This window comes from Lissotriton vulgaris, chromosome 4_1 (assembly GCF_964263255.1).
Source record: "Lissotriton vulgaris chromosome 4_1, aLisVul1.2, whole genome shotgun sequence".
In the NCBI taxonomy this organism is placed as follows: Eukaryota; Metazoa; Chordata; class Amphibia; order Caudata; family Salamandridae; genus Lissotriton; species Lissotriton vulgaris.
The window spans coordinates 348,273,242-348,297,137 of record NC_141691.1 but is presented as its reverse complement, the minus strand read 5'-3'; the positions used below and the strand labels follow the sequence as shown (position 1 = coordinate 348,297,137).

Genomic DNA, 23,896 nt, shown 5'->3' with positions numbered 1-23,896 from the left:
CTCTCAGGTAGCTACATATTAGGAACGATTTCTGTGCTTGTGCATACTAGATGGCATGTGCAATGTCAACAGTTCTTCCTAGAAATCTTCATGACCGGTTAGAGAAGGGCTGGTGTGATTTAACATGACTGGCAGGTGTGGAGTGTTTAAAAGAGGAAAGGTTCACGGTTCTACCTGATGGGACAGGAAGAGTCAGCTAAATTAATTTGCGTTGTGGTGTGTTCTGGAGATCGGACTAAATTGGTAGCAACCTAATTAGTGAGCAAAAGTTCATTTTAGGGAGAGGTGCTGGGAGAGTCATAATTGGAGCCAAGTGTCTATTCACCGGTGAACTGCAAAGACACCTACAAACTGCTGTCCCCACCCGTCATTCCATAGGCCATCACATAATGGTCTATGACTCTCCCAAGACTTTCCATTATCAGGCTATTATCCAGGTGGGCTCTAGGTAGACATTGAGAGGAAACGGTCTTATTCTGTGGGGACTTGCGCAGCGCCCATCTATCTCTCCTAGCTAAGGATAATCATGAAGTATTCTACTTCTAAGCATTTCTGGTAACTAGGCTGTATCCCCTAAGGTGATAATCAATAAAATGATCCAAAAATTCCTACTAAGTAAAATACAATGGTCATGGAAGTTTTTGAAGAGGGGGGAGATGTGCTCTCATTGCGTTAAGGTATCTGCGGCTAGACAGTGTCTCTGCCAGATACATAGTTACTGAAGGTAAGTGATAGTTACTGAAGGTAAGTAACTTGTTCATCCGATAGAGACAGCTAGGCGCAGATTCCTTAACTTAGAATAGATACCAAAGCCATACCTCATAGAAGGAGGGTCTGCGAATGAAACCTACCAAGTTCCAAAGAGAACTTTGGCGTCAACAAGCAACTAAAACAGTGGGGGCAGCCATGCTAGCGTGGCGGACTCTAGACCATCAAGCTCTGTTAGAAACTGAAAATAATGGGGGGCAAAGGCACCACACTCCGTCAAGGGACGGCAAAAAAAGGTCTTGTGCAGACCGGGATAAAAAGGCAGCACAGAACCAGAATGGTAGTGCGAACTGGAAGTACCCAGAACCTTCAGCAGAAGATGAATTGAGCAGAGGATCCGATGAATCCATAAAAGAGAAGACCCAGAACCAGGACAAGACGGTATGACAGACAAGCCCACATGTCAAGCAAGCACAACAGTGGAGGAAGCCCTGATGAGATCATAACAGCTCAGAATACTTGTGACAGCATGGCAAGGATGCTGACCCATGTCTGGAAAGTGCTTGTACCAGAGACACAAGACTCACCATTGTGCAATCGCTATGTACACAAAAAAAAGGTGGAAACAGAAGTACATATGAGCAGACCGTGTGAACTGCGAGAGCCACACCACATATGTGAGTGCACAAAGAATGCAGCGTTAATCCCACAGATGCGAAAGATGCATCACCAGGTGGGCTGGGGCAAGAGACCAGACATCGAAGCAAGGAAAAGCCAGGATTGTGTGAAATATACATCAAGACCAGTAGGCAAACATGAAAAAAGATATATACATATTTTTGTGTGTGTAGAAGAAAAGATGTCCATTCCATAGGTACGAACCATACCGGTGAAAGCCTAGTAGGAACGAACAATGTCCAGACATGCAAGGGACATCAGGCACCCGTCCTGGAGGAGACACGCTGACATCGAGTAACAGGAGGGTCGATAGAGAGACGTACAGATTTCACAAGTACAGCGAGTATCCTGAAGAGAACACTTCCACCGAAAACAGCAGGAGCCGGTAGAAGAAGTGTGTGAACTCCTGTGCGGCAATTAGCAGGGGAACTGGAAACTATTGTTGGGGAAGTGCCTAGGAAAGTAGGCCACAAGGCATGTACAGCAACGACGTGTGTGGCGGAGATGCCACCAGCCATAGACCAAGGCCCTACAGGGTCTGAACCACGAGAAATTACGTCCCACCTCAGAGAGTGGAGATAGAAACCGCTATCTGAGAAGCGCAAGGGATATCGTAAGTACCCCGTGACAGTGTACATACCAGGATGCACTCATGAGTGGCATAGAACATGGAAGTGTGTTTTGCATCTGCCCTGCGCCCTGAAGTCGACCATGGGCATGACGTCAGTAACGGAGGAACTGAACCGGAACAGAACAAGATGGCCCAAAGGAACATTTGCTGACAGCATGGGCAGACAATAGGAGTGTCGTAATTTGACAATGGCCGAGTTAGCGCTTAGCTGTGCTACACGTTTTCCCGCTTAAATTGGCTATACATGAAAACGCCATTTTGTAGGTTACGGCGGCCATCTTAGACCATAAGCTGCCTCGTGGCTAGCGTGCCCTTTAGTCCGTTGTCCGTGCCACTGACCACTCGAGTTTGCCCAGCAACAGGCTATTTTTAGTACTGGTCAACCCGTACATGCGCAGTCCAAACTGACCAGTCGTCCCTTAGGAATGTGCCTCCAAACTGACCAGCAGGGTTGTAACCCTCCAATGAGCTGGCTGTGTTCCAAAAGATTACCTTATATGTACATAACGCTTTGTAACTTTGTGCCGCCTATCTTTTATTACCTGTAAACTGTATAAAAGAACGAGTCACACCGATGTTCGGTGTGATACTTCTTGCATTACCGAAGGGTGCTGTAGGAATGTACCACCACCCCATGGAGTCTTAATAAACTTGTTCTTTGAATTTTACAGTTTCCGTGCCAACAGTTCTTGAATGTAAGTGGGTTATCTACGGAGCATGTAGGCCTTGGGAACCCCAATACTACAGGAGCACAACGAATCTGAAAGAACACGGCGGGGTGAGGCAGGCATGGCAGATCCCCAAGAACACCTGTTAGAAGGCAGCAGCCACAGATGCAGGGGAGTGCTACAGACGAACCACAAGCTATAAGGCAGAAGTACAAGAAGAGAGCAACGCCAACCTGTGGGTCACTACAAGCGATAGAAGGGGGGGCTATGAAAGCAGGAAAAGACCAGTGTCTCAGCCATAGGATAACCCCTCAAGAGAGGACTCCGCAGGAGCCTACAAGGCTTCCCTGCAAGGAAGGCTCACTATACAATAGCGAATGGGTACACCACACAAGGTAAGCAACAAACCCCTTTGAAAACAAGGGGCACCTATTGAGACTGACTCAGACCGAGGACGTCAAACAAAAAATAGAAAGTAGAACCAGTTGCACCAAATAGAGCAAAAACGGCTAAATGGCGTACAGATAGTCTGGGTATTAACGTCATGAACCCAGCGACGGATACCAGAACAAGCAGATACAGCACTGCACATGAAAATAAACGTCCGCAGAAGGACTAGAAACACAAAGATATGGAGACCCAGACATGAGACGGCTGAACGCTGAGTCAGCACCCTCTTCAACGTTTACATGAGCCCCCTTGCGGCCATTGCTCGCCAACACAATCTCAACATCATCTCCTACGCGGATGATACTCAACTTATCCTCTCTCTCACCAGGGACCCCAGCACCGCCAAAACTAACCTACACGAAGGAATGAAAGAAGTCGCAGAATGGATGAAACAAAGCCGCCTGAAACTGAACTCAGACAAAACAGAAGTCCTCATCTTAGGCACATCCCCCTCGGCTTGGGATGACTCCTGGTGGCCGGAAGCCCTCGGAAAAGCACCCATCCCGACAGACCACGCACGGAACCTAGGCGTCATCCTAGATTCTTCACTTTCAATGAACAAACAAGTCAGCGCCGTATCCTCCTCCTGCTTTAACATTATTCGCATGCTCAGAAAAACATTTCGCTGGATCCCCTCCGAAACAAGGAAAACAGTCACCCATGCTCTGGTCACGAGCCGACTGGATTACGGAAACACCCTCTACGCAGGCACCACCGCTAAACTCCAGAAGAAACTCCAACGAATCCAAAACGCATCAGCCAGGCTCATATTAGACATCCCACGCAACGAACACATCTCTGGTCACCTGAGAGACCTCCACTGGCTACCCGTCAATAAGAGGATCACTTTCCGACTGCTTACCCACGCACACAAATCACTCTACGACATCGGACCAGATTGCCTCAACTCTCGGCTGTCCTTCTACACCCCCGCCCGCCAACTTCGCTCTTCCAGCCAAGCCTTCGCCACTGTACCTCGCATCAACAAGACCACCATGGGAGGCAGATCCTTTTCACACCTGGCTGCCAAAACATGGAACTCACTCCCCGCTTACCTTCGCCTCACCCACAATCACCTAGCGTTCAGAAAGCAGCTTAAAACGTGGATATTTGACAAATAATCCTCCCCCCTTTCCTAAGCGCCTTGAAACCCTCTGGGTATGTAGTGCGCTATACAAATTTCATGACTTGACTTGACTTGACTCAAAAAGGGTCACGCCATCAAATGGTAGATCCTAAAGACGATCCTGAACATTTTCAGGGAAACTGCCATCACGCAGCCAGGCATGGCGACGTAGAGCAACTGACCTAGCCATCGCACGACAGACAGTTGGTGAAGCCCATGGCCAAACAATGGAGAACTCTGCCATTGCTCGGCCATCATGAAGCAGACTATCCAGGTCAGTAGGGGGACCCTCGGGAAGAGACGGAAGAAGGAGCTCGACAGAGTCCCAAAGGGCAAAAGTAGCCCATGCAAACATGCAAGACGTGTTCAGAGCAGGGAGGGCTGAACTAGTGGACGCAAAAATATGGCAACCACAGGACTCCAACCAGGGAAACTCCCTAGTGGGAGGAAACAGCAAAAGAGGAGAGGAAAGTAGCGAAGCAAAAGTTGTCTGGACTACCAGTCCCTGAGCCCTAGGATGACGGGACAAACAGACAGGGTCTCCTGGAGGCAGGCAATGATTATGTGCTATGGCCCGATCCACAGGGTCTCCAGAAGTGGGTTGCACCTATGTCTCAAGAAGGGTGTCAAATAACGACCCGCCAGAAGGCAGCAAAGGCTCCGCCACCATAGCATTCTGCCAGAGGAGATCCAACATTGGATCAGAAGGCAAAGTGAGTGAGGGAGGCTGAATGTGTAAAATATCTGGAGCCCTGTGAACAGCCCTTGCAAATGCTGCACTAGCCTCCGTAGCCATTTGGGGGGAGGGGCAATTACCCATCTGTAAGTTGAAGGCTAACTCGCCGAGTAAGGAGAGATGCTGTAGCCGGAGGTCAAACAAAAGGACCATTGTCCCATGGGCCCCTGTTCCGGACAGCGCTGAGACAACCCAGAGTGCGCAGGATCTCCATCCTTTCCTAACAGAGGAATAGCAGGGACAGGCGACGACTGGGTCACCATGGTTGACTTGTTCACCGACATGGGTCTGGCGTCAACTTGACATCCATAGGAAGCTGCGGAGAGGAACAATGTCTAGCAGGAGTCTAGCACTGTGCAGCAGCCGCAGTCAGTGCAGGGAGCCCCGTAGGGCTATGCATAGACTGTATAGGAGGGCTTGACGTCCGAATGGGATGCACCTCCGGGCCATGCCCCTACGTCGCTGCGACTCGGAGACCGAAGTCGAGGCACTCGATCGGCGCAGAGGGCTAACCCACCGGCGATGACCCGACCAGACCAGAGTCCCTACCCCCTCTGTGGGGCCTGAAGGCACGCCAGGGAAAGGGGGGTGACCCAAAGATGGATTGAAGAACCTGGGAATCGGCTTCCACTTGGGCAGGAGTCGCGCCAACACTCGTAAATGCCGGGTGTGGGGAGAGGGGAGGACTACTGGCCACCGTGTACGGCAAAGACCAGGAGCAGAGGGCCCCACTGCCACGCGAAGTCGGCAACCTCCGTGAATTGTGTTCGTGCTTACCTGCGTCAGGAGAACAACGTCTGTGGGAATAACTGAACATATTAAATAGTCTGACCAGCCCCGACTGCTCTAAAAATGCCATTGTCCCGTCTCAAGAACTCTGTGAGAACTTGGCCAAATTCTTTAAGGAGAAAATTGAGCAAATTATTGTGGATTTGGAGGCTTCCCCTGACACCTGCAACCCTAATGACATCGAATTTGGGGCAACGGTAAACAGGGATGACGAATCAGCCTGGGCGGTGGGGGAACCACTACTTGAATTCCCACTCCTTACGGAAGATGTATTTCGTGGGTTGGCTAGGGGGATCTCTTCCGGGTCTCCTCTGGACCCTGTGCCTTACAAAATCTGGAAGGAGTATGAGGAGGAATTATTTTCCATACTCCGCCTAATTTGCAACCAATTCCTCGCTATAGTATTGTTCCAGCTCAGTGGAAACGGGCGGTGATTTCCCCCTTGCTGAAAAAGACCTCTCTAGACCCGGACTGTTCCAAAAATTACAGGCCCATTTCCCTGCTGCCTTTTCCAGCAAAGGTGGTTGAGTGCCTGGTCAGTGCAACCCTCTCTAAACATCTGGAACAGCATCATCTACTAGAGAATGATCAATTTGGTTTCCGGCCAGCTCACAGGACAGAAACGGCTCTGGTGACCACCGTGGATGAGCTTTAGAGGCGTGCAGACAGGGGACAAACAGCGTTTCTGATCCTGTTAGACATGTCTGCCGCCTTTGATACGGTTAATCATAAGATTTAGCTGAACCGTTTATTTGAGGCTGGGGTGAGAGGTAGTGCTTTGGTGTGGTTTCGATCTTTTTTGCAGGATAGGCAGCAGGCGGTGTCTCTGCCCCCTTTTCAATCTGTGTTCAATCAGGTGCCTCACGGAGTCCCTCAGGGCTCAGCAATTAGTCCCATACTTTTTAATCTTTATCTAAAACCTTTGATCTCGCTTATTAAAACCTATCACATCAAGACTGAACTATGTTGACGATACGCAGATGATCCTCTCCTTTGAGGGAGAGGACTCAAAATCTGTGGAAGTTGTCCACAATTTTCTGCGGGATACGTCACGGTGGCTAAAGTACAACTCTCTTCAGTTTAATGCTGATAAGACGGAGGTGCTTCTTAGCGCTGGGAATAAGATCTCCCGCCCGTTTCCAGAAAACTTTTGGCCTCCTGAAACAGTGACTAATGTACGGCCTGTGGCTTCAGTCCGTAATTTAGGGGTCATGCTTTATCAAAAGCTCAGTATGGAGACTCATGAATGGGGAACCCCTAGAGCAGACGGACAGCTTCAGCTACCTGGGCCTTACACTAGGTTCCAGGCTCCAGTGGAAGCCACATATGTCCTATTTAATCTCCAAGCATGCACAGTTGGCTGGTGTCCTCCCAAGAGAGTTTAAGTCCTCAGCTACAAAACCAATGGCCCCAGTACTTAAAATTTATGACACCAAGGTGAAATCATCCATGCTGTATGGTGCAGAACTGTGGGGGGTGTCCGATACTACGGGCTTAAAAAATGCACACAATAAATTTCTCCGTAGTATATCAGGGCTCCCACTCTCAACACCGATAGTACCTCTACGCATGGATTTGGGGAGTCATAGTATACAGGATATCTGCAGGTTCAGACCAATCGCTTACTGGAGGAGATTGTGGATAACGCCTGAACTCAACCACTATGCGTTAGCACTCTTGGAGGTGTGAAACATGGATACTGGAGGAAAAATCCCATGGTTCAGAAAGGTTGGATCCCTACTGAAGGCCCTATGTATGGAGGAACTTTGGGAGAACCCCCAGGAGACCATCTTTCCCTCAAAACAAAAGTTAAAAGAAGCGTACTGGGCACTGGTATCCGAAAAGGAGTTTGTCACACACCGCTCCTTCATTTACTAAGGCTTTCTTGGAGCTAAAACATACTCCTTCGTACGAAAGGTATTGGGACCTTATTACATTGCCACTAGATAGGAAATTGTCCCATCAATTTAGGACAGGAACCCTTCCACTTAATTCGGTTACCTGTAAATGGTCATCAGGCAATAATGATCATATGTGCCCCTTTTGTATAACACATCAGGAAAGTATAGCTCATGTCCTCTTTGTATGTCCTGAGTATTATGCTCCTCGCCGCAAATGGATTAGGTTGATCTGCATCCAAAAGGGGATCGAGACTGGGACAGTGGCATTAAGGATACTTCAAACTGACTGTTCAGATACTATGGTGATAGCGATTGCTAAATTCTTAAAATGGATGTGGACAATCCGCAGTGGCAAACTGAAAGCATGTAGCCCCAATTAATTTTGCAGTGGCATGTCGCGGTATTCCAATTACAACAATTTTAATTGTTTTTTTAAAATGTAATAATTATTTATTTTCTTAACTGGTCGAGTTGGCATAACATGAATATAAGTAGTAATCTTAACTTAAACTGTATTTCCCTGTCAAAATTAATAACCAGGTACTGTAAATGAATTGTGTTTTTTAATATGTTAATGTCTGTCTTTTATGACTAAATAGTCGAAATAAAGACTTATTTGAATTGAGACTCATGTAAAAAAAGACCACCTGCTGCTTTGCTATCCTTCGATCTCTGAGGAAAGTTCTGCCACTTTTACCATTGCAGGCATGTGCTCAAGTGGCAAGATTTACAATCCTCAGTAGATTGGATTATTGCAACGCCCTTCTGCTGGGCTCCACTGAGTTTCTGTTGGATAGGTTTCAAAGGATGCAATCAGCGGCTGCTAGGCTGGCTCTGGGGCTTCCTAGAAGAGCACATGGGTCGGCTGCCCTTGCGAAGCTGCACTGGCTACCTCTGCGTCAGGATACAATTCAAAGCCCTTTGTCTGGTGTTTAGGGCCCTTCACAGAATTGGTCCTGCTTCCCTGCAATCGAAATCTACCTGGCACACACCGGCCAGGCCTCTTCCGTCTTCAGCGGCCAGGCTGGTGAAAGTACCTAGGTTTAAGAAGGTCAGAGCAGGGGGCAGAGCCTTCGAGGTGGCCGCTGCTAAATTATGGAATCTGCTTCCATTTGAGATAAGGCAAACCACAGAACTTCTCCCATTTAGAAGAAAGATTAAAAACTGGCCGTTTCCTAAGTGACATATTTTGCGGTTCTGCCCTGTCTGACACCTGTCTGCCCGTGAGTCAGTTAGCGCCAGGATGCCTGCAAGGTGACAGTGCGCTCTATAAATAAAATAAATAAGGACCCGACAAGATGCCCGAGCTCGAGAAGGAGATCAACGACAATGACTCAGAGCAGGCCATCTGGGCAGCCAGCAACTTCTTCTGTCACTACCTCACGGACTTTGGCTTCAGCTGCGGGCAGGCGTTGCACTCCTTGGAGTCATGGTGCACTCCCAAGCACCACATCCAGATCTAGTGCAGATCAGTCGCTGACATATGCAGTGTACAGGTCTCACACGCCTTGAAACCCAAAGGCGTTCCCAGATGCCGAAGGAGTCAAGCAGGCCTGAAACAGGCCAGAGGAACCGCTACTCCTGGATATGCGTTGGAACACGGAAAAGTAGGAAAATTGAGTCAGCAGGCAGGGAGGGGCTTATATGGCTCCACTGACGTAATGTCAGAGGACAACTTCAGGGCAGAGCCATGCGGCGCCATCCCCAGCACACAGAGGTACTGCTGGGAAACAAATTCTTCGGATCCAGCCTGACGCCTGCCGATATTTTAAGTTAAGGAAACTGCGGCTAGATGTCTATCAGATATGTAGCATTTCCTGGGGAGATGTTCCTGTGCAGCCGCAGGGCGGGAAAGATTGCCCTCTTTTGTGCCCTTTGGATAAGAAAGAAGTAAATAAAACGGATCAAACCGAAACCTGGTCAGCAGGAATCTATCATAGGAATTCACCAACACAAGTAAATGTGTTTCAGCCATCTCTGTGGACTTTAATATAACAAAGTGATGTATGCTTGGCTTCATGAGCTCCCTCTCCTCCCTTAATATAGTCTGGTGCATTCTAAATGCAGTCTTCAGGAGGGGTATGTCAATTTTTCGGATTCCCTCAGGGTTACAAAAGAGGTCTCCTCTGCCCAGATTCGTGAAGCTTCTTTTGATGCAATTCAGCCACGGTATCCTTAGTACTTGATCCAAGGCTAGCAAGGCTAGGCAATCTTTAAGGATTTCATTATTTAACGAGTTCCCCACCCGGACCCATGTTTTTAACCAAAGTGACAGCGGGCGAAAGTCTATCTGGTCTGTAATGTAGGGCATTCCTAGCTCTTCATGGGCAATAAAAGAGGGGATACCCCGGGGAACTGACAGCAGACGTTTCATGAATTTGTTTTCGGATAGTTGGATGTCCTTTACTTCAGCATATCCCCAGAGTTTGCTTCCATAGAGTACTTTTGACAAACACTTTGCCCTTTCGAGCTCAAGGAGAGCCCCTACGGGTCTTTTACTCAGTCTCACAGCAAAGTTAAGAATTGCAGCAGATTCCCTGTTAAGGTTGTTTCTCTTACGGGTAAGTTGTGGACCCCGATTTAATCATCCAGGAGTACCCCAGATAGGAAAAAGCAGAAGTTTTAGGGATCGGGTAGGCCCTACCTGTCTAGGCCGCGTCCCCAGTTGCATGATCTAGTATTTGTTGACTTGTAAGTCCAAGTCTCCCATTAACTGGGCGAACGTTGATAAGATTTTTTGTAGACCCCTCCCTGTCCTAGATATCAGGACGGCGTAGTCTACGTATAGCAGAACCGGGAGACCTCGCCGTCTGAACCGGGAATAATCAGTCTCAGTCTTCAGGAGGATTTTCTCCAGATTATTAATGTAGAGGTCAAAGAGAAACCGTGCCAATATACAGCCTTGACGGACACCACACCTGACGGGGAAAGGACAAGATACGCTCAAGCTCGTTGAGTATCGCACTACTGCCTTGGTGTCCCGGTGGAGATCATGGAGAAAAGAGACCAACTCCCTGTCTACCTCTACGGCTAATAGGATCAGCCATAATTTGCCCCGGTTAACGCAATCGAATGAGGATTACAGATACATAAGAGCCTGGAAAATGGTACACCTACAAGCAACAGTATATTGACTGGTTATAAGAAATAGGTTCAAAGATAGTTCAATCGTAGAACGGCCAGGGCGAAACCCATATTGAATGTCAGACAGGTATTGTTGTCAGTAGCCCAGGTCAATAACCTGTCCAGTAATATCCTACCAACCACTTTTACCTCAGAATCTAACAGGGAGACGGGTGTATAACACGCAGAATTATCCCTATCCCCTTTTTGAAAGCTGGGACAATAATGGAAGTTGCCCATGATGACTGGGTGCAGATTCTAGCAGCTGCATTAATTACAGAAGTACTGGTGCCCAAAGTGCCACCTCTGACAAACAAAGATCAGGTGGGATTATTGCGTGTCAGACCAGGCATACCACGTCTTACTTCTTCCAGTACTACTAGTTTTTTTTATTACCACAAAGATTAAGTAAGAGCAAAGGGGCAGAGTCTCCCTTAAACATGTCCTCAAAATGATTAACCCATTAGTTTTCAGTGATATGTGCTTCTAAGACATTAACGGCTTCTTCTCCCAAGATGGGGCTTTTTATGATACTCCAGAACTTGGCGTTTCACTTATAGGTTGTTGCATACATGAGGTTGCCCCAAGCTTCTTCCTTCAGGGCCGCTTTAGATTACTAAGCGCTAGTTTGTACTGATTTCTACAGATTTTAACTAACGCGGCGTTCCTCGGGGCGGCATGGAGAGCAAATTTCAGCCTCCTGGCAGTGAGCGAGCATTCTGGGTTAAACCATCTGGATTCCCTTTCCATTGGAACACCGAGATAGAGCGGTCAATAATTGGATGACGAGCCAGTAATTAGTTCGAAAGCACAGATGAACTCATCTGTCTCTACCTTCACATTCTGACAGATCTGAAATTCCTTCTAGCACATGTCCAATAGGGTCCTGCACAGAAAGTCTGGAGAGATATGCCCCCCATCTAAGACGTCTCCCTCCGTCTATAGCCCGTAGAACCCCTCCTCCTCTGATCTGTCTTTTTACATCAAAAAAGGGTCAAATGACTTTAATACACAGGGGATTATGATTGCTATAACTCCTGGCTATTGAAAAATCTGAGAGCAGGTAATACAGGGGGGTAGAGATTAAAATAAAATCAATAGAGGATTAGCATCCCCTTAAAAGTTGGAATAAGGTAACACCTGGACAGGATCAATTTCCCTATTGTTAATTGCAAGTCCTACTCACAAACCAAAGCATTTACCTCTCCCCCCTCCCGCCCCCCCGTCTGCCATGAGTAAAATGCACACCATCTACAAGAAGACTCCGCTAGCCCCTATGCCCTCCTGCATTAAAGCTGCACATATGTGTGTTGAAGTCCCCTATCAGAACTTTGTTACCAGGCTTACGAGGCAAGGTCATAACATTCGTTACAAATTAGCATAAGCGAGTGACATTACACAACTCGGGGAAAAGAGAAGTGGCAATATAAAAATTCAGAGGCATGAGACTGTGGGGTCCTGAGGAAAAGGATAACGCCTGGAGAGAGGGATTATCTGTGTTAAATAACACAAAAATCACCTCGCAAACTAAGACACCGACAGCAAGTCCCCTTTTGAACAACCCGCCTTCGAGGGAGTAGCAGGGATGTTAAAAAGCTTAAAGGCCTCCAAAAAGTAAGTATTGTCAATAGTCCATGTCTCTTGGAGACAGAGGTTGTATTTTTTGATGAAGGCCAGCACCCCCCGGATATCCAAACTTAGTTGCCAAACCGGCTATGATGTTAAAAGAGCTGTTACCGCGGGTGGCTGCAGTGATTCTCCTGGGTTAGTTGATCCTTTATGTCCATTTGTAAGAGCACAGTGGATTTCCTTGGACCCTGTCAACCGCAGTAATCAAGTTGACCCAGCGGCTCAAATGTGTTGAATAGAGGGATGGTGGTTGAGACCATTCCGACTGTCACTAGTTTCCTTGTCTGCAGTACCATGAATGTAGGTGGGTAAAAATAACCCAGGGGCAGTGCTCTTATGGAGGAAGGAGGGCCTGTTCGTTTACTGTGGTTAGCAGCATGGAGAATCCTTCGTGCCAGATGTGGTCTATTAAAATTAATAATTATAAAGTCACCATCACAACTTTTTCGAACCAACTATCCAGGCCATCCTCCTAACCATGAGGATGTCCCTCTCCACTCTAAAGCCAGAGGTGTATTGGAACTAAGCCAATAAAGGACCGTATTCTTTAATAGATGGAAATCCTCGGACATGTCCAGCTTTAAAACAGGCACATTACCTAAAACCCACTAGGTACGACGTTGCTTCCGAGGGAAGATGGAAGGAGATTGAGCCTTGGGTCATACTATCCTAGTCAACAGTGGAAAAAATTTGGGCGACCCCTTCTTCAGCCCTTACATGAGGAGCTAAAACGGCAAGAATTGGACTCTAGACTAGGTGACAACTGCTTGGGTGGCCTCGCCTGCAAACCACATGTAGAAAGTAGAGATTGTCCGATGCTTGTGGAAGAGCCAGGAAGAGGGATGGTACTCCCAAGATGGGCGAATTGGGCAATGTGCGCTACATGCAATGTATTTGAGGTGGAAATAACGGGTGCCGTGTCGGCAGGTGCCACCACTATGTCACCAGAGCGTAGATTAGGGGTGGGTGTTAAAAGTGATTGGGACAGGTTAGAGAGGACTCGCTCTATAAACAGACCGTCTTTGCTTGCTTGGATCCAACATAATATCCAAGCGATCAAAAAGGGAACTTAAACCAACCTCTATCGTGGCCGCCAGGTCGTCTTTCACCAAGGGTACTGCACTCTGGTTGTTCATAGATGCAAAGTCCACCTTCGAACATTTCGATTTAGCCCCAGTGGTGGTATATTTACGGTTGGCCCCGGATTCCACCCCACCACATGCCTGAGCCCCCTGGTCAACAAGTCGGCGGGCTTTGGTTTGGACTGGTAGCCTACTACCTAATATAAGCCCCACGGATGTCTCATTGCGATCAGGCTGCAACTCGGGAGTGGTGTAATGTGGAGAAGTGGCAGTCAACTCTGTTCCATCCTCAACACCCTGATACCCACTGATAGAAGTGCTTGATGGGAGATGATATACCAGGGACCGGGCGAGTCAACGGTACACAAGTTTAATTTCTTTTTCAAGCACCCTGCTGCCCTTTTTAAAATGCAGTCCATAGTACTGTTAGATGGCGCAGCGTGGGAGATTAGCCGGGTTATTATACCCCCTTCAGCTAATCCCCTTCTTCCTTAAGGCCCACGTGAGTGTTGGCGAATAGTCGATAATGGCAGAGAACTTGTGGGAAAGGTGCTTACAAAGTGGTGTAACGTGATGCAGTGGCGCTTACCTTGCACCACAGGAGCCTCGAGTGTCTGCTGATGAGCAAAGATGATACATGCAATGGCTGGAACGTCGATGGAAAACCTGGATAGTCCTGCCCCCTGGAAATCACCACCAAGAGGGGGACCCCGGCCTCCTCAGGGCGCAGACAGGCCCGCCCTTTGCGTGGGCACATGCCGCGCTGTGGGAGCCCTTAGCTTGCTTTAAGTGCCCCCAGGCATGATGAGCCGTCGGTTGGGGCAGCGTACCGCTAGGGGTGCTGGGAGTGGTAGTCCCTAGTGTGGCACAATGGTTGGAGGAGCGAGAAAACCGGCAAAGAAACAGCAACAGGTGGGAATAGTAATGCCTGCACTCTACCTGATTATAGTTGCAATTATCCACGGCCCTATTCACACAATTTTTTTGTTGAGTAGATGTGACTTACATATACAAATGTAAGAATGAATACAGAAGAAGCATATGCTCACTCAAACAAATCTTTGTGAAACCGGTCCCTAAAGGCAAAATGTGGGTCAGGGTAGTTTGGCTGATCTTCACAATGGGTAGGTAAACTTTTAGAATAATATAACGATAATTGTACGTAAATAAATAAGAGGCAAGTAAAGATACTTAATTTAATACTCATGAATGTGGGATAGACTAAAATGTTTTTGACTTATTGACCCCCCCTAGCCAGTTTAGCGGACTAGAATCTGAATTTGGTTCCCACATACATTGAAAGAGCATACTTAAGAACATACCTAAGAAATGATTGACACCAAGAATGATCTGCATAAAGTTTACATATGCCATTGCCCGGGACCTATGCTACTATTCTGATGCATAGTCAAAGTAAAAATAGGGAGTTAATGAATCCATGAGGTAATCACACTGTTACAGCATAGTTTCGAAGCCATGCTCTCCATTATCACTTTGTGATTCTGACCATTATTGTCGATGTTTTGGAAAACTTCTGCTAAACAACGTTCTGACCATGAATTTATGAATGTGGATTTAAAACTTATCTAACCAATGTAGCAGGTGCTGGACTGGAGCAAAAAAGTTACAATTCGTGAGTGAAGGAAGGGTGGGTAGTGGTGTTAGAGGTATTGGGGGAGGACAGGGTGCTGGGGGAACCTTGATGGGTAGACGGAAGTAGCGGTAGGGTTGAAGGTTTTTTGGGGCAGCCCATGGTGGCTGTGGAGGCTAAAATAATGACCCAAAACTTATATGTTGAAGAAGAGTTAGCTTGAGAAGAAGGGTTCTAAATTCTATTTTGAAGTGTGTGAGAGGAGAGAATCCTGGCAGATATCTACTGAGGTGGCTTTCCACACACTTCGGGCACAGCAGGAAAGGGCTTCGAGTCTTTCGCTTCCTTGCATTTCTTGCTCTCTGACCTGTGGTACTGTTGCTGCTCGTTTGTCGAGTTGTCTTAAGGTCCTGCTTTTCAATGCCTGTTAATATGTATGTCGCATATTTGAACACCTTATAGGGGATGCAAATGGTTTTGAAGAGGCCATTTTATAGCAAAGCTCAAGTAATTCTGAAAGGCACTGTTTTTGTGCAGTGTTGGTACACAGTACCCTACACTGCCTACTACATGGCGTGGCTCTTACATGTGGACAAATTCTACAATGACTATTCACCAAAAAGAGCCTTGAAAATGGGCAGACGTATTTTATTAAAAAGTTGTGGATAATTTTCTTCACTGTAGCTGTGACCAACCCTTGCCTTAGAGTACTGCAAAGAATATCAGATGTTAAGGATAGATTTATAAGCGACTTAAGACAGACTGCAGACTTGACTAGGGTACAGGATGTGGAGGACTGCAGTTATTGGGGCAATGTTGCGTATAAGCCATAAGTTATAAGTGAATGGTTGAACCTGTGAAAAAGGATGGTCAGCTCTAGTTCGAGTGGGTCTGGGATATGGCTGCAGCAGGCCTGAAACTTTAGGTAGCTAAGTAGTTTTTGTAAATTTGCGTAGATGCATGTTGATGTGGATTCGGGTAGAATGCCCCATCATTATCTTCATGAAAGCTTTGAGTAGGGGACAGCAGTTGGAGTGTTTTGACCCCAATTCTGAGCGTTTTCCATTTGCTTAATTGATTGCTGGGGAGGCATGTGTTTAATTATCTATGATTACAAACACAGACACAGGTGAAGGATCAATTCTTTTTAGGTGGCACCCGAATCATATAGAACATATAAAAAAAAGCAGATATGAATAATGCTTAATGGTGCTACCTTACCAGCAAGAGACATGGGGATATGAAGAACCAGCAGAGTCTCCACCACGCCCAGAAGAGCCAGTGCTTTTTACCAATCATCATTTCTATGTCTTCAATAAACCGGTTTCCTCCTGTTGAGTTGTAAATGTTCAGATATTATGTGGCATAGAATGAGCAGGTGACACATTATTAAGTGATCTCCCTGTACATTTGCTCCGGTGTCACACCTTTTTAATTCATTGTCAAATTACAGAATGTCTCAGTTGCATTATGGAAAATCATGTATTTATTAAGTCGACAATAAATATAATCAATCTACAATGCTATTCCAACGACTTGAAAACTGTACAGCACTACAGGGTCAAATATGTATCAACTAATACTTGCAAAATCCGTGTTAAAATTATTTTAAAAAAGTTAAAATAGACAAAATGAATGGAGCACATTTACTCAATTATAGCGCAACACAGTAGGAGAAAGAAAGGCAGAGCCATCTTGCCTCTGCTGCTACTCTCTTCTCTCACTACAGTGAAAAGGTGTGTGCATGATGTCCTATCCAGTACAAAATCCTATATGCATTTTATTTACATTTCACCCACTGGATGTGAGCAGTTCAGTACACAAATAATAAGTGATATATATGGAGAAATAAATATATATTTCTCCTAGTTAACACACACCTCAAAGAGGTGTTATTTCTTAACGCAAAGGCAGGTCTGACAAACTTTGTAGATTTGGCCTTGCAAAAAAACACCACGGGTAGGTGTAATATGCTGTAGTACCATCCATGAAATGGTCTCTTGAATCAAAGTAGTGCACATGAGCACTATTTGTGCAGCCTTAAGGGCAGCTTCCCCGCCTAGTTTCACTTTGTTATTTTGGGGAAGCTCAAAGTCTTGAAAAATCCAATACTTAATTTGTAAAACGATAAGAGCCGGGGCCCAAAGTTTTGCTCAGCAGCCACAGTTGGTGCCATAGAATGCCAGGAGTGCCAAATACAAAGTATGTGTAGTCTCGTTTTTACCGCATACATCTTTAATCAAACACAAATTACATTGTCTTTCACACTTGCAGGTTCTCTCGCTTCCCTTCTTCCTCCTGGTCACTATTTGTCCACCTTCTTTCCCCTTTTGTGTTTTTCTCTCTTGCACTGGATCAAAGCCGGTTGGGAAAAAGTAAGTACCACTCCCAGGTCGGTCGATCAATCGATCGGCTGTCTGCAGCCGCGCTGCAGAGGTGAAGTGCTGATGTGTGTCCAGTGACCCGCCTGCATTGTGCCCCAGTGGAGCAGAGGGCCTAACTCCTAACTATGACACCGAGGCCGCTGAGGGGATCGACGGGACGGAGGTGAGCACCCCCCGATGCACGGGCCTGGGGCCCGAGAGGTTGCAGCCGCGCGGCGTGTGTGCGGGCAGAGCCGCAATCGGCAGGCTGCAGCTGCGAAGGACTGATTGCCGCAAGTAACTGATGCGCCAACCTCCCATGCCACACTAGGAGCTCGCACACGCATTAGATTCATTTGGGCGCCGGTGGGTGCTTGCGGTCAGTCTTAACCAGAGAATCCTCCCTGACTTAGGTTGCAGGGGGGAGACAGCAGTGACTGGGCTGAGAGCTGCAGGATTAAAACCCTCCCCAATATCTTGCTCTTGTAGCGGCAACAACTGAGGTGCGCACATAGGGAAAGGCTCTGCATCGGGCTACAGAGAAATTCCTACTTGGCTCCCCACCTGCATCTGAGATTGTACATTGCTGGGGCCCACAGTCACTGCTCGGGAGGGTGGTTCAGCTGGTACTGCGCTGCGCTGTGCTGGCTCAGTATCGACCTCCGCCTGCCACCGCCCGGATACATTGGTGCAATACTTGCCTGATTGCAAACTGCAGTAAGGTGGGTTCAGCTGCAGTGTGGCGCGGTCCTGGCTTGCCTCAACTTTTTGCCCCACCTGACCATTGTACCCACCTTGCCCCGTTCTGGTGCATCAAACAGCGGATAACTGTGGAATCTGTGAGTAGGACTAGCAGGATCAATAGCATCATCAGCTCCAGTCACAGTGCGTGTGCCCATCAGACCCCTCGCAGACCCTTGCAGAGGGAGGTGGGTGACGAGGGGGGCTTCCAGCCAGTGCCCGCACAAGTAAACGAAAGAGCCAGAGAACCAGTATACTAGCGCACTAGTTTACTATTGCCACTTAGTTGTTGGAGGAGGACGCCTGCACTGCACAAAGTGGGACTGCAAGTCCCAGGGAGCCCAGAGTTATTGGCCCGCACCTGAGACCATCTGCGTGCACCTTCAAAGCACCTAGTCGCTCCCGCTTTGCGGGCCACGCATCGGCGCGAAGCCTGGGCCAGGGGCGGGCCCGTTTGCACTAGTTAGAGGCCGGAGGAGGCTGGCCCCCCCCCCCCTTCTAACTCCTGTGATTCCTCGGGTTAGTGGATACCTACGTACTACTGACTTACTGCAGACTTAAATATCTAGGGATTTCCCTTTTTACTCGTCCAATTTTATTTTTACCATTCCCTTGTGATGTGATGTGAAATGGCACTTATATAGCGTGCTACCACTCCAGGGAGTATCTTGGCACTTAGATTCCAGATTGTCAGTTGGCAGCAGAATGTCGTGGTAAAACTACCTGTCTGCAGGGAGGATCATAGAAGCGTCATGCATCCGGAGTCTGGCAGGGAATAAATCCATGTTAATAATTTTCTGAATTTTTGCTCAGTTGCAGATTGACGCAAGGATGGAGGTAAATTATTCCATGCCTTCGCGCCAATAACTGCAATGGATTTTCCTCCTCTTGTCGTCATTTTAAACCTGGAGACATAGAGCAAGTTTGCTGTGGAGGACCTGAGTGTACGTGACGGATGGTATTGTCTGAAGTACTTGCGCAAATACAGTGGGCCTTGGTGGTGGAAGGCTCTGTATGTGATTGTAAGAACCTTGAACAGGATGCGCTCATGTACTGGGAGCCAATGTAAGGCATCTTAAGCTGTAGAGACCGAGGACTTTCTAGGCAGTCTGAGGACCAGCTTAGTGGCTGCATGCTGGACCATTTGAACTCTGTGCAGGGCGGATTTCTTTAGCCCTGCATACAGACTGCTGCAATAGTCCAGCCTGGATGTTATTAGAGCTTCTAATAAGCTCGTCGGGTGAAAACCAAGAGTGATTTATAGAGTACTGTTACTGTATTGGAGGACCCCCCTCCTAAGACAACACAATTCAGAACCTCACAATTAATGACTCTAGGTCTTATTCATCGCATTTTCATATTTTATATGAATTGAAGTCATTCAAATATTTCATGCAGTACAGATCAAAGACTGTCCACATGAATTTTTGTGCAAAAGAAAGTGACATTGAATAGTGCTCAAGTGATAAAAACTTCTTATATATGTACAGTGAGAGATGCACATCTATACAATCAATATATACATATATACACAATTATTCATTTCAAAGCCATTCCTCATGGCTGTCTAGAGATTTTTCAATGTTTCTTTTAAGTATTTGAGATCCTAGAAATCAATGGCCCGTTGTGGGATGTAGACGTTTCGACCCTTCCGCGCCCGTGTCTAAGGTCGCGGCGGGTCTTTTTCAAGACAGAGGTATGTTTCACGACAGTCCACTTGAATAGCAGGTCGTATTGAATCGCCTGTAAGGGATGAGGCTCACTGGCCTTATAATCCGCTTCCAATCAGTGAAGGGATATAGTCGCTGGCTCAGAGGTCCCAGGATCTGCTGCGATGTGTCAGCTTGATTATTAGAGCTACAGCAACCGTACGTCTGGCACTCAGAGGGAGAAGATCAAAAAAATTCTGAGGCTCCTGATGATACCAAAGCATACCCCTGCTACTTCTTTGGCTTGCTGATTAAATGACAGGGTATTGTCAAACTTAATGCCCAGATTTCGAGCAGCATTGATCGTCTTTGGGGGAGCTTCCTCTGTTGTGGACATATTCTGTTATAATGAGCACTCGCGAGGGGAAGGGTAAATCTTTACTCCCTGGTGGGAGCGTTGTGGGGACTTTGGACCAATTTTTGATTAGAGCTAACTCAGTCTTGGCCCACGAGATAGCGTTGACCGAGCGACGTCTCTTTAGATTTCCCACAATGTAAATGCTCATCGCTGGGTGGTCTGAAATCTGTACGTACACCTGAGCATTCATCGACTCGACATTGATTCTCATGACCTAGCAAGAAGTGCGACCCAGATCCCAAACCCCCTTGTATTTCTCAATAATCAAGGATTCAAATAGTCCTCCAGTCACGGAGAATGGCTCAGAAGGTGCACCCAGTAGTATAGCTTAACGAATTGCCACAAGGTTGGCACCCAAACACATCTACGGACTTGCCATCGGTATTAAAGAGGTAGAGGGGAGGGGGCCCGCAAAGGCAGAAAAGCGCAAAAAAGCCTATGTCTAATAGGAATGGTGGGTATCCATCTTTATGGTCATCAATCCCCCTCCCTGAAAGAGTCGGCAATGCTGCTTCTAATCAAGATCTACATACTGCTCTGCCTCTTGATACTCACGAGGCTCTGTTGGCCACAGTGGGGACTTTTATTTTATCATCTTTGACCCCAATTTTGGAAAGACTTACGTTGATTGAGGACAGATTAACTAACTTTGAATCATAAATTGTACCCAATCTTTGTATTAAGGACTCTGGGAAAAAATGATTGGCCCCCTATACCCTCTACAAATGTGTTGTGCAATCCGGGTATCCCCAAGTCTACTCCCGCAATTCCCCTTTCCCGATTCCTACTGGAGTACCTGGGGAGTAGAAACCCAGGAAATCACACAGGGAAAATCTCCATTTTGCCACTGGGGTTTTTGTATTACCTGTACCATTACTCCACAGGGGGGGTTTGGGGGGGGGGATGGGAAGGGGTTGGGGGCTTTTGGCATTAAAAAGACCTATAGGCGGTCTCTTTGATTTCAACCATGCCAACAGGTATGCCTCTTTGTCTGGCCTAGATGCATGTGATTGACTGCCTTCCGAACTACTAACTGTGGCAGTGGATTCTATTATCCAGCCAACTGTTCCCTTGTGAATACCTTATCCCCTCATATAAATATTACAGGGGGGCCTGTGCACATCGAGACTTCAATGTTGATAGAACAGGGAAGGTCCCACTCTTAGTATATTAAATATATTATAGAACATTGCTGGCCTTTTTTCGAAGACCACCACTTCCGATTGGATTACATTTATTGAGCCTTTTGATATCATCGCCTTCCAGGAAACCTGGTCTCTGAGTCAGATTTTTCATCCAAGCTATCTGGCTTTTGGTAAACCAGCAATTGCAAGTTCCGAAGGGCGCCCCTCAGGAGGATTAACTGTTTGGGTCAGACAACAGGTGGGGTATCAGGTAAAAGAACTAGGGATAGATAACCTGTATTTACAGGCACTTACAATAACTGCCAAAGATAAACCCGATTTTATGCTGATTAATGTATACTCAGGAGGGATGGTGGGGGGGGGGGGGGGGGGGGGGAGCCTCTCCAACTGTCTCTAGTTTAGATCAATTCATTAAATCTTTATAAGAGGCAAGTAACTTATTGCAGAGGATTTTAATTGTACATTTGAGCCACTTGGCTTAAAAGATGGCTGCCTCAGTAGCGATAAGGATGCAACATGGGGTGTGCCGTCATCGCTCCCCCCCCAATTAAAAAATGGACAAAGGCAGTCCTACAATTTAAAAGTCTCACATTGGAAAGAGGGCTTCGAGCTGTCAATGGGAGATCTATAATCAGATAGTAACATCGGAATGAGAAGCAGTAGGATTGACTACTTTTTAATTAACTTAGAACTCTGGCTGAGGCTAAAGGATTGCAAATGCTACTTACCAGTATGCATCTGTTCTTGGCATGTAGGGCTGCTGACATTCATATCTGTGCATAGTCCGCCACCTAGTGTTGGGTCCGGATGATTGCACATTGTTGTCCTGGAAGAGTCTTCGAAGTATCACGAGATAGGTGGCTCCTCCCCTGGACTACAGTGCGCATGGGCATCGCCTCCATCCCCAGATTGTTTTTAGCCATTGGCAGAGATGGAGTGAAGAAAGTGAGTGATGACCATGCTATGAGCATATGTGTGTATATGAATAAATACTGCAGCTGCTACAGGCGCCGGGGAGGAGGGTGGGCGATATGAATGTCAGCAGCCCTACATGCCAAGAACAGATGCATACTGGTAAGTAGCATTTGCAGTTCGAGGCATGAGGGCTGCTGAATTCATATCTGTGCATAGAATACATAGCAGTCCCTCCATTAACGGCGGCCGCCCGTGCCAGCTGCAGCAGTCTGAAAAAGCGTTTTTAGAACAGCCTGACCAACAGCTGCCTGCTGTTTGGAATGCACGTCTACACAGTAGTGCTTAGTGAAAGTATGTGTGGTAGACCATGTGGCTGCTCTACAGAGGTCTTCTAAGGGAATGTTACCTAGGAAGGCCATAGAGGCCCCCAACTTCCTAGTGGAGTGGGCCCTTGGTGGGATAGTGAGAGTGCGCTTAGCTTTAGCGTAACAGATCTGAATGCACTTTACTATCCATCTAGCAATCCCCGCCTTGGAGATTGCATTTCCCTTGTGTTGTGTGGCAAAAGCAACAAAGAGTTGTTTGGTTTTGCGGAAATCTTTTGTCCTGTCCACATAGTACATCAAGGCCCTTTTCACATCAAGAGTGTGGAGTATACGCTCCGCCAGCGTCTCTGGGTTTTGGAAAAACACCGGCAATTCAATTGTTTGGTTCATGTGGAACTGTGAGACCACTTTGGGTAAGAATTTAGGGTTAGTGCGGAGCACCACCCTGTTAGCATGTACCTGGAAGAAAGGTTCTTGGATGGTGAGCGCCTGCAGCTCGCTAACCCTCCGTAGCGATGTAATTGCTACTAAGAACGCAACCTTCCAAGTCAAAAACTGGAGCTCACAAGAGTGCAGTGGCTCAAAGGGAGGACCCATCAGCCTTGTTAGAACCACATTGAGGTTCCATTCTGGAGCTGGTGGAGTCCTTGGTGGAATGACCCTCTTGAGTCCTTCCAGAAAAGCCTTGATAGCAGGGACCTTAAAGAGTGACAGGTGCTGCCTATTCTGGAGGTATGCTGCCATAGCAGACAGGTGAATGCGGATGGAAGAGTACGCTAGATTACATCGATACAGGTGAAAGAGGTAACATATGATGTTCTGAATGGAAGCATCTAGCGGGTCAATGCTGTGGTCCACACAGTAGATGACGAACCTCTTCCATTTAGCCGCATAACAAGCTCTAGTAGTGGGCTTCCTTGCCTCCCGAATGATGTCCATGCAATCGGGAGGAAGATTGAGGTAGCCAAACTCTAGGACTTCAGGAGCCAGATCGCCAGGTTGAGCTGTTGCGGATCTGGGTGCTGAATGTCGCCATGGCTCTGCGTCAGAAGGCTGGGAGTGAGATGAAGCTTTGATGCGGTACCACGGAGAGTTCCAGAAACGTGGTGTACCATGGTTGGCGAGCCCACGTTGGAGCAACCAGGATGAGCGTCATCGAGTGTTGCCTGAGCTTGCGCGCCACCAGCGGTATCAGAGGTGCTGGGGGAAAAGCGTACGCAAATCTGC

At 47.3% G+C, this 23,896-nt stretch overlaps 1 protein-coding gene across 2 annotated transcripts in view; it reads right to left on the bottom strand.

The window, feature by feature from the left end:
• The window catches only part of LOC147718733 (sodium- and chloride-dependent neutral and basic amino acid transporter B(0+)-like), a 367,624-nt gene that overhangs the window by 22,183 nt on the left and 321,545 nt on the right, over positions 1-23,896 (bottom strand). For both annotated transcript variants that reach the window (XM_086966770.1, XM_086966769.1), the window contains exon 13: positions 16,334-16,443. In XM_086966770.1, coding sequence (XP_086822896.1) covers positions 16,334-16,443 — 110 coding nt within the window. The remainder of the gene's footprint in view (positions 1-16,333; positions 16,444-23,896) is intronic.